This window comes from Gastrolobium bilobum, unplaced genomic scaffold (genome assembly GCF_033153095.1).
Source record: "Gastrolobium bilobum isolate Gb01-03AN ecotype WA unplaced genomic scaffold, APGP_CSIRO_Gbil_v1 utg2810, whole genome shotgun sequence".
NCBI lineage: Eukaryota > Viridiplantae > Streptophyta > Magnoliopsida > Fabales > Fabaceae > Gastrolobium > Gastrolobium bilobum.
The window spans coordinates 613,188-624,539 of NW_026895666.1; the positions used below are offsets into that span (position 1 = coordinate 613,188).

The 11,352-nt window shown below is 33.0% G+C and overlaps 1 protein-coding gene across 1 annotated transcript; it reads right to left on the minus strand.

Annotated features, from left to right (window-relative positions):
• Positions 1-962: 962 nt before the first annotated feature.
• Positions 963-6,323, minus strand: LOC133288058 (uncharacterized). Its single transcript, XM_061485757.1, has 3 exons — positions 6,164-6,323; positions 3,450-5,304; positions 963-3,169 (listed from the first exon to the last, which is right to left on the minus strand). Exons 1-3 carry the CDS (start codon positions 6,226-6,228, stop codon positions 1,163-1,165), a joined length of 3,927 nt encoding a protein of 1,308 aa, XP_061341741.1. The 5' UTR covers positions 6,229-6,323; the 3' UTR covers positions 963-1,162.
• Positions 6,324-11,352: the final 5,029 nt, after the last annotated feature.

An 11,352-nucleotide genomic window follows, 5' to 3' on the forward strand; every position in this document is an offset into this window, starting at 1 on the left:
CCCAAATATTGACCGTGTGTCGGAGCGTGTCCGTGTGAGACACGTATCCGACACATAATTTTTTTCTCAAATCACGTGTCGGTGCTTGTTAGTCACTCAGTATCGATCCTTTGTAATGCACAGTTGACAGCACCGGTTGTAATCTTTGTATGCTACGGAAAGTGGTCCTAAAATAGAATTTGGACCACCACTTGCTAGGCGATCCAATTACTGCTTGGACCAATACAATAGACTGAATTGTACCTTTCAACTTGTCTAGACAACCTACAAAGCCTTAGCCGTATAAATAACTTGGAGATAAAAAGCCACTGTTTTTATGTTGGACTTGTGCTCTTTGATTAAAATCAGAATAAAGCCTAAAAGATTTAATTAACATGAAGGAGAGCCCAAAAGAAGAGTAGGCTACTCTCCCATATAAACAGTGTTTTTGGACTTGGACTCTTGAATTCAATTTAGAACAAGCCCAAAAGACTTAATTAATATAAAAAGAACCCAACTAAAAATTAGGATTATCTAGTCAACTATATAATCATGCTTAGTCGTTTAACTAGACTCATGTCTCCATACACTGCCTAACCCAAGGAAAAGAAATCATATCCACAAATGTGTCCATATGAAATCAAACCCTCTGTCACCACCGCACTGATCCAATCCATAGTTGAAGATCCAAAAGTTTTACCAAAGTAAATCCAGCTTTAGGAATCCAAGCGCTAGAGTCCTCAGCAGATTTGACTATCCTACAGAGGATCGTAATGCAATTAATACTCACGTCTCCAGAATGCCATAGAGGACTACGAAGTACCAGTAATTTCTCGTCTAGTAAGGGACTGCTATGAGCTCTTGTGACAAGGACACTAATATTGTCAACAAGGACCGAACATCATCAAGTCCAGTCCAACCACAAGAAGTCCACTAGATGGTTTTCGCTATTTTATTTTCTCTCCACTTTCCCAAATTATAAGATTTTCACGCACTGGTTTCGTTAAAATATTCACATAATTAAAATTCCTTTTACACTACTACATGATAGGGAGTGTGCATTCATGTAGCTACGAGGGTTCTATCCAGACCTATATTTTTCTTCTTTTTCCTCCCGACAAGTTATTAACACAGGCCTGGAGTGGAAGCAAGAAAAAGCGAAATAACTTAGTTTTTCAACTTATTAGCCTTCTTGAGAATTTGTCATAAGGGTTTGTGGACCCCTTACAAAAAAGCTGTCGAAATTATTTTCCGCGAGACTGGACTTCATGGCAGTAACATTTTTTGGAACTAAAAAGTCAAGTCCAGAAAAATGTTCACCCCAAATATCATATGTATAATCATTTGCAAGTCCTGCCTCTTGTGCTTGAACAGCTTTCTGGTTGTGAAGTTTGGATCCAGGAGCTCGAGCATGTGAAGTAACAGTAGAATCTAACACCAAGGAAGAGAAAGGAGGTCCAACAGAAAAGGGAGAAGTAGCACAAGGTATCTGAACAGGTATACCATTAACACTTTTTGAAGCAGAATATGGCACTTGAGACGAAGACATATTATTACTGCAGCTTCCATGTGGAAAAGCAGGCTCCAATATATTTGCCTCAGCAGCAGCAGCACCAGAAGCTTGATTGTTGTCAGAATGTCGGGCAGCCACCGGTGCTATAGAACTAAGAGCCTCAAAGGGTTGCTCCACATCAGGAGACAATGGCCAGTTACGTTTAGGTGTAGCAGAGGTTACTGGTGATAAGGGAGATGAGGGAGTAGAATTCCCACTCTGACTACTTGAAACTTCAGACAAAGCTGTTAATTTAGCACCGAGACTCTTTCTCTTTTTTCTTCTACCCTTTTCTTTACCAGTTTTGACCATGAGATAACCCAACTGGGATGCTTTCATTGGACCAGAACTCTGACCTGCCGTGGATGACAATTTTCTTTCACTTTGAGTATCCAATAAATGACTAGTCTGTTTATGATTCTCAGCAGTCTGCATCAAATGCTCAGATATTCCCAGTTCAGACGGATTGCCTTCACCATAAGAATATCTGCCACAAGAGGCCTCCATTAGATGATCCATCTTATCAGACTTCGGTAGCTTACTCTTACTCTGGTTATGATGTAGCAAAGAGGTTTTCACTGCACTTTTTATGGTGCTGTGGACCAAGTTATCATCACTCTTGCACGAGAAGTCCAAGGAGCCCAATGCAGTGGTTTGAGGAAATATAAAACAAAATATCAGAAATATTAAGGTTGCAACAAGAAGGAATCCAAGAAAGGATTTTTTCACTCGCATTAAAAACATAGATTTCTTGCAGTTACTTAGCATATCATAAGGTAAACTTGCCTTGATGGGTAACAGAAAAATACCAGTAGCCAAGGCAAGTTCAAGATCCCGATGCACCACAGATGCAGAAAAATCGGTTTGGTATGATATCAGAAATTTAGTTGACTCCCCAGGTTCAAGAGCAAAACCCCTACAAGAAAGAATCTTAAAACCATCCAACCCACATTCTCTCCCAGAAACTCTTATACTTTTAACCTCCAATGGCAAGTCTCCTGTGTTCTTGGCATATAACTCTTTCACTAAAGGTTGAGAACAGGCAGACGTCATCTCTTTCATGTGAAGTAAGGCATATGGAAGAGAAAAATTTAGCGGTTTGGGCATTTTAAGATCAAAATCTACACTCTGAACATGCTCAAACCTCTCAAGCAAAACTAGAGAAAGCAACCCTCCAAATCCCCTTAAAGGTATCCACTCAACACCTGAAAGATTGTTTCTTATCAATGCTGAACCACTCCACCAACATCGACTGGAGGGATAAAAATTTATTGGCCCTAAAGTTACCTGATCATAAGGGTGCACATAAGCCTCTGTCTGTGCATTCTCTGGTACAGAGAATCCGTACTTTGTTGGAGTAGCAGCTTCATCTAGAGCCAAATTACCAGATGAAGAAGGGTGTAATAAATCATCTAGACCCCCACAGTCGTTAATTATTTCTCCCGAGTTTAAGATAAGCTGCATCATAACTGGATGTTGGCTGGGATTCTTTACAGTGATCCATCGAGAGACATAACTTCCAACCTGAATCATCGGAAATAGTACCTCACGGTCTTCAAGCACAGACATGCCACCAGTGGTTCCTTGAGACCTCCAGTTGGCAAGAATTAGTTCATCTACATCTGCTGTCTCAAAACCCTTCATATAAAAGTAGCAGAAAGACTTGGTTTTAATGATTATTGGAAATAAGAATAAATAATAACAAATAATTTAACGAAAAATAAGTAAATTTATTACCAATAGTCTATTAAGTGAGTTTCTTTGCTGTGCATAATGACTATATATACACATACAAAAATTTGCAGAAAGACAACTGGCAAATGAAGGAAAGGCAATTATCAAGGAAGTTTCCTTAAGTTCAAAAAAAATTGCAAAATAAATATTCCTTCCATCTAAAAATATCATAAAATTTACTTACCTTGACATTTGGTGGCAATCGCATGCTTCTTCCCTCATACCCTTCCCTCATATTGCCAGATTTGATAAGTTTAGACTTGCCTTCTACTCCAACAGATGAAAGCCTTTGATGTTCAATACAAATAAATAATATGTCATCACATGGAATCTCTATCAGGGGACTAGTTGAATCATTAGTAAGAATCATCAGTTTGCAATTCTCTCCCACGTTGGAGACTTCAGGTGGCCAGTCATGTAAATCCAAGTGAGGGTGATTACAGTAAATAATGCCAACTTGTGTTACTGTGCCAGGGAAAAGAATTAATCCTTCCTTGTACTTGATATGGAAAAGCTCCAGTTCAGCAACTTCCAGGACTTTTACAAAACTTAAAGCATAAGGGGCATCATTTCTTAGAGAGATAGCGATAGCAATTTCACCATTATCACATGTGACTAGGCCCTCAAGTGTTGCTGAAACAAATATACCATCAGTGTCATAGGCAGAATGGTTATCCACTTCAGCTTCAATAGGAACCATAATAGTATGATACGCTTCTTGTGAGGGCCTCAGTAAATGCAAACAAAATGCACCAACAATTTTTCCCTCAAATCCAACTGTGATATCCATCTCCATGAGAGTTTCCGAGCTATGGGGACCAATATCCCAGTTCCTATGTGGTCTGATTGCTACCACTGGTGAATCAATTTGGCTACTCTTCACAACCAATCGATCCTTAATAGTTGGGAAGAGAAGAGTATCAAAAACCTGAAAATCACTCGTACCACAAATTGCTTCGGTTTCAACAGAATTATGCCCCAAAGAAACTGATATCCAAGCAGTTATTTCCTCCACATAAAGGGTTTCATCAAAGGGATTGAACAATGAAAATTTCTTGTTCAACCTTCCACCAGGAGAAATTTCCACACCTGATACGGGCTGAATTCCAAAAGGAGACTCAGTAGCATATCCTTTAGCCTCTACTATGAATCCACCAGAACTTGTCTGCAGAATCAGGCTAGCTGATGACAAGCCCAGACATCTAGGAAAGTAAACAAAACAAATTAAAGCTGATTCGCCAGGTCTTAGTGAAACCTCACTGAAGTTACAAGGGTAGAACTGTAAGTCCGTGCTGAATGGCTCATAGAGGTGTAATATGCTCTCATTGCACGTATTTGTCACAGTTAAAAATGCTGCTGAAGAAGAATACAAATATTTTTGTCCCCAGTCCAGTGGAGTAGGGCCAATCCTAACATTGGGTGAGATGGAACCATCAAAGGAATTTGATTTGGACATCTCAGGGTTCGTTGGCCCAATATGTGTTGTCTTCTGCTTAAGTAAAGAGCCTCCACAGGAAGAAATATCACCTTTATGACCAACCTCAGTTTGAAGATATGGTATCTCATTCCCTCCCTCTCTTGAGTTCAAAGAACAAGAAACAACCCCTCCATTAAGTAACCTAAACACACCATAGTCAGATGACCAGCTTTTGTTACTTGTCTGCCTGCTATCTTGAGCTAACTCTACACAAAATGGACTGTTGTAATGACTGCTAGATTCTCCTTGAGAATCTTCCTTCATAATTTTCTCTTTATCAGATAATCCAGACAACAATGAAGGAAAGCAGAACGAATGACTGTTTGGGCACACACTTTCAAAACTGTTATGGGTAGTTGGAAACCCATATCCTAAACTAGAGTCGCTAAAGGTAGTGTCTGAAGAACCCAAATTGTAACTTTTCTCAAAAGAAGCACAAGCATCATAATCTGGTGAATTTTGTATCCCATTCACAGAGCACAGTCCATATGCAGCGAAGAAAAATAAGATACATGACAGAATCACATAAGAAGTGAATGTTTGGGCCAAGTGCAACAATCCCCTAGTTGAACCAAAAATACATGTTAGTATTTTTAAATTTTTTTCACTTCACACATAAATAATGTGCAAAACAAAACAACTAAACACAGAATGCTTTCACTGTCAAAAAGAAAAAAAGATTTGCAAAATGTAAAGCAGCCAAAGTTTTTTCTGTTCATCATTTCAGTTCAGCAACCAATAAAAATTACAATGTCTTCCTTCTGCCAAAAGAAATGAAAGGACAGTTCGAGAATAATATCATTTAACAAACCGGAAAATCTCACTATAAATAGCAAAAGGCTCGAAAGAAGAGCAGGTTTGAAATGGCTAAGTCCTGTGTGACCAAAATTTAACCAAATGCAGTTACACCTCACAGCATTGATTACGGGATAATTAATTCTACTCTTTAACCCAGCTTCATGTGTTTTAAGTTAGATTAATATCAAACAGTATATACTACATAGTGCCAAAAAAAGGAAAAAAAAATCACACAGATAATCATTAGAATTCAGTTTTACATACTGGAAATAGAAAAGATAAGGATATAAACAAAAATAAATAAAAAAGTCATAAACACTTAAACTGAACATTCTATCAACCTTGAACCATTAACCCAAATTAAAAAAAAAAAAAAAAAAAAATCACACTCAGTACTTTTACTAAAAAAAAAAAAAGGAAAACATATATGTTCAAACCAAATGCAAAGAAGTAACAACCGGCAACAAAACTGGACACCCAGAAACAAATAAAATAAATAAATAAAGTGATCAACTTCAGAGAGGAAAAAAGCGTGGAAATTTACAGAATATAGAAAGCAAAGAACGAGGGAAAGAACAAGAGATGATAAAAGTATAAGGTGAGAGAGGAGTGGTAAAAGATACCGATGACAGAACATAGAGAGTGGGTTTGTCGTCGAAGGGCTGCTGATTAGGGTTTGAAGGTCCATGGAAGAGAACGAGAGGAACCCATACGACGCTTAGCGATTTTTTTTTTTATTTTTTTATTTTATTTTTCGATGTTCTCACAGTCACAGCGCTTGCTTAGCCCCGATGAATGGCCACAGACTAACTATGAAATTTGTGCAGACAGGGTCGCGAAAAGAACCACAGAACGTGCCTGTTTACTTAACTACCGTCATAAAATAACAAGTTTTTTTTTTTTGGTAACAAATAACAAGTTTAATTAACTGTGGAATTTGCAGAGAGTTACCAAAATATCTACATGAACTACATGTTTAATTAAGTAGGATAACATTAAGGGAAAAGTTCACCGATGCACATGTGGTTTGCTTCAGAATCATTTATGTTCTGTGGTTTTTTTCCTATCACATATGTCCCTGTGCTTTGTAAAAAATAAGAAACCACAGAGATATATGTGATAAAAAACATACCCTTTTACAAACCACGGGACATATGTGATAAGAAAAAAACCACAGAGACCTAAGTGATTCTGAAGTAAACCACAGTGGCATTGATGAACTTTTCCCTAACAAAATTTTAATTAAAGATCGCAATAATAATAAATTATTAATCAGATACAAAGAATAATGAATTCACCTCTTTTCTTGCAGAGTTATACTTATTTTTTTTTTTATTATTTCTTATTATCAAATTATAATCGTTGATTTTCTCTGATCTAACAATTATAATTTATTGAAAATTAATAAGTATGACTCAATAAATACAATCGATAGATTGACAAAAATCAACAGTTAAAATTTAGTAATAAGAGATAATAAAAAAAAGGAAATAGTAACTATAATCTCCCTTATTTATTGTCATCTTTATTATCTTATATTAATATAAAAGGTGAATGAGAGGTTCTAGGTGTTGAGTTAAAACTTAATCACATTGTGTTACATATAACATACTCATAGTAACTGGTGGTAAATATAACCCCGTAACAATTATGACCGACCTCTTTTTTAAAATTCATATCTATTTATTATTTTAGATGCTTTAAAAATACTTTAAATAAAATTTATTTTAATGTTAAAATAAAATAAAAAAAAATTATGTGTAAAATTCCTAACAGGGGACATAAAAGTTTTTTTTTCACATAATTTGAACTAAAATCAGTAAAACACTTATAAACTTAAAAATACTATAAATTAAATTATTATTATGATCTTGATATAGAAATATAATATAAATATAAGAAATATTTATCCCTTTAAAGGACTGTTATTTTAGTTTAAATAACTATTCTTATTCAATATTTAAATAAAATAAAATCTTATTTCCCTCACCATAAATGATAAAACACTTTAATTTTGATTAAAATAACACAATTCTATATTAATCTCTATATTTTATTAACGGGAGTAACATTTCTCCTATAAGTGAAGATAAAATTATCTTTTTGTATCGTTTTTGGATTTGGAAAATTAATAAAATTCATGATATAAGAATAAATAAAATTTTTAAAATATCTTTTTTTTTCTAAACTTGAAAACAATGTGATTTTAGGTACAAGAGATAATTTTATCTCAATAGCAGGAGAAATACTTTTTCTTTATTAATAAATAATTTATCAAAATGTATAAAAAAAATATATATTAAAATATAATAAATCTAAAAAGGTTATATAAAATTTAATATAAAAAGAGATGGCAATCAAATTTTATATAACGTTTTCATTACTCCTAAAGGCAACCTTGTTCATTTGACAAATTCAAGAGTATAGCCATTGGTTCTAACCCTAATAGCAACAAGGAAAAAGGGTTTGGTGTGCTGCGTATTAATGGGGACGCTAGGGATAAGACACTGGAGACTGGAGAGCGACGGGTCTTCACCTACCGCGCATTCAATACAACATACATACACGAGTGTATTATTACTCAACACGATACAAGACAATATTCGATTCAACCCTACCAATGTTTTCAATTTTGTGATGGTGGCTTGACATTACAGAATATTATAAGACATGAAAATGGAGCCTCATGGGCGTCAACCCCCACCTGCTGTTGAAACAACCAAATTACAACTGACTCACTCTGCATGCTTGGTTTTAATTCCTTTTCCTAGTGCTCTAGAGGCCATTGGAATATTTGATTGATTTAACTCATCTCACAAGTACAAAAATAGCATGATGCCTTGCAACTAATGCGTTTTATGCAAAGAAAAATACGAAATGAATAAACACGAGTAAAAGGGGTGAAAATTTTGCATGAATCACTATTGAACTTACTAAAGAAGGGACCCCTTTAGCAGAGGAGAAGCTTACTTTTGGTAAACATTAGAACAATTTATTTATGTTTACATCAGAGGTTTAAGGATTTGTCCCCGAAATTTTTTTTTAAAAAAAAATTTAAATACATTAAAAAATAAAAGAATATAAATAAGAAAAAAAAACTTCAGTTTAACATAAAAATAATAATAATCAAAAGTCAACTAAGTTTATTATAAAAGCATTTTTCAATTTTTCATTCCTTGAAAATATTATATTATATTTTTATTATTAATTTTATCAAATATATCACATTCAACATAAGTTAATATGCATGCGTTAAACCATGTTTGCCATGTAGATAATTATTTACGAAATCCAAACACCATGGAAATAAATTGAGTATAAATTTGAAAAAATAAATTATTTTATTCCAAAATCAATACTAAAAAAATATGATGTATTAACTAAAGCAAGGAAGCGAACCAGCATAACCACACCATAGGACTCAAAGGTAGCGTCGTAAATGGAACCCTATTACTCGAATTTTTTTAATACCGATACATAATCTTTTCGGCGCACCTTTTTCAAAAAAAAAAAATTCATTTTAGTTCATCTCTTCTTTTCAAATTTTTTCTCCCTCCTTTTTTCTTTTCATTTTAGGATAAGGACTATAAAATCTCAGATCACATAAAATGAGCTCCTAATACTCTATGTTTTTAGCAATGAATAAATCTTTGGTACTACTGCTGTACCTAGATTCAGTACATCTCGTCAATGAGAGCATTACACATCAGAGAAAAAAGAAAAAAATTGACAGAAAAAAAAAAAAAAATTTAGCTGACATATAATATTTTCATTAGTGGAATGCACTGAATCTTTGGTACAGCAGTACTAAAGATTTATTCCTTAACAATTAAACTTAACCTTGATGGTACCACCCCACCTTTCTCCCATGAAGCAACCTTCGAATTTTTTTTATTTTTTTTATTTTTTAAATTTGTGTATGCACTTACGGGTGTTTGGTATGGAAATTTTATTTTATTATCTAGAAAAATGAGATTTAAAGGAAACAATATTTCGTACGGATTTAAAAAAAATTAATTATGAAACTTATTTACATGAGAATGTATTATGAAACTTACTGGGTGGTATTCTTATTTTGTCAGCAAAATGTTAACTTGTCCACACTTCTTCGATAATATTTTGATCTATTAAATAATTTTTTTTAACTTTTTCAAAAAAAAAATTCCATCATATTTTTAATAACTATAATCCTTAAAAAATAAAAAATAAAATCTTCTTTACCCAACATTACGATACACTCGTACACATGTTTGCACAATTATAAGTCCGCCAATGTTTGACCGTGGAAGAAACCCGTCGTGCACTCCTTTTGGCCGTTGTGTATTCCATTTGCCCATCATTCTCTCTCTACCGTACTTTTTTTTTTCTTCAAAAATTCGTATATTTTATTGTTACAAGGATAATCACATTTGATATAACAGTTTTTTTTTTAGTTTTTTTGATAATCTATAACCCAGTTTTTTATTTTCGTGAACCAAAACCAGTATAGTTTCATATTCGGTAACCGAATAAATTATAAATATATTTTTTTAGACAAAAAAGTTTAAGTGTGATTAGAGATGATCACAAGAAAAATCATTTATAGTTAAAACTTATTATTAAGATATTTATTATAATTTTTAACTCGATAGTTCATTTACCATTCTGAGGGTAAGATTTTCATGAAAATCAAAATTTTATTTTCGTTCCGCCAAATAATTGTTTTACTTGTAGATGATTAATTCCTACATGGTATGATAACTTTTAAACTTTTCACATAAAGGTGCAAATAAATATCCTTATTTTTTATATTTTTAGAATGTAAAATCTATTTTTAATATATAATAATGTTTTTTTGTGTTACTTAACATTTATTCTCTAATTTTTTTAGTCATTCTCTTTGTATAAAATAATTTAAGAAATAATATCACATTAACATCAACAACATATATTTATTTAAAACTGTCGGCGTTCGATAAAACCAAATTAAAAAAAAAATGGGAAAAAAAGAAAAAATAAACACATGAATTAATAAAAGATTAAAATATAAGAATTAAAATTTTAAAATTGAAAGTCAAAAATAAAAATAAAGTGAAAATATTTATACATAATAATAACTAAAAATAAATAAATATTGTATGTTCTCGTGAAAGCATCTAAGAATCTTCGTATTATATGCCTAAATTCTCTTAATTTATATTTTCTTGTATTTTTCGCTATCGATACTATTCTTATTTTCTTCGAATATCTTCACTTCTTATCTTATACATCTTTATCCGACCGTGCATCCGTATACTATGATGCACCGACACTTCAAAAAATATAATGTATCGTGTTCGACACTTTTCGATACTCTCTGACACCCCACCACTCCGACACACGTGCAGAGACTTAAAAAAGGTTTAAAGATTACGTTGCATTTTTAATTCCAACTATTAGATTTGTTGTATTACGATTATCGTTTTATTGAGTTTAATATAAACATTTGTTATGTCTCATGTTTCTTTGCAAAATTAAAAGGTAATATAAGTTTTGCTTCATTTTTTGTTAAGTTATTGAATATTAAACATAATATGTTTACTAAAAAAATATATATACTACATAAATTAAAAATATTATTTAATATCAAAATGTGTCTTGTCGTATCAAAATCTAACATTTTTTATAGTTAACGTGTCAGAATGTCGTGTCGTGTCGTATCTCATGCTCCATATTGATGTCGGTACAACATAGTTCATATAAACATTCTCATTTCTCCTACTCCCGTTTTATGCTTATGTTGCTTGTGTATTGACCAACACTCAGTTATGTATAACATTGCAAATCTTATTGT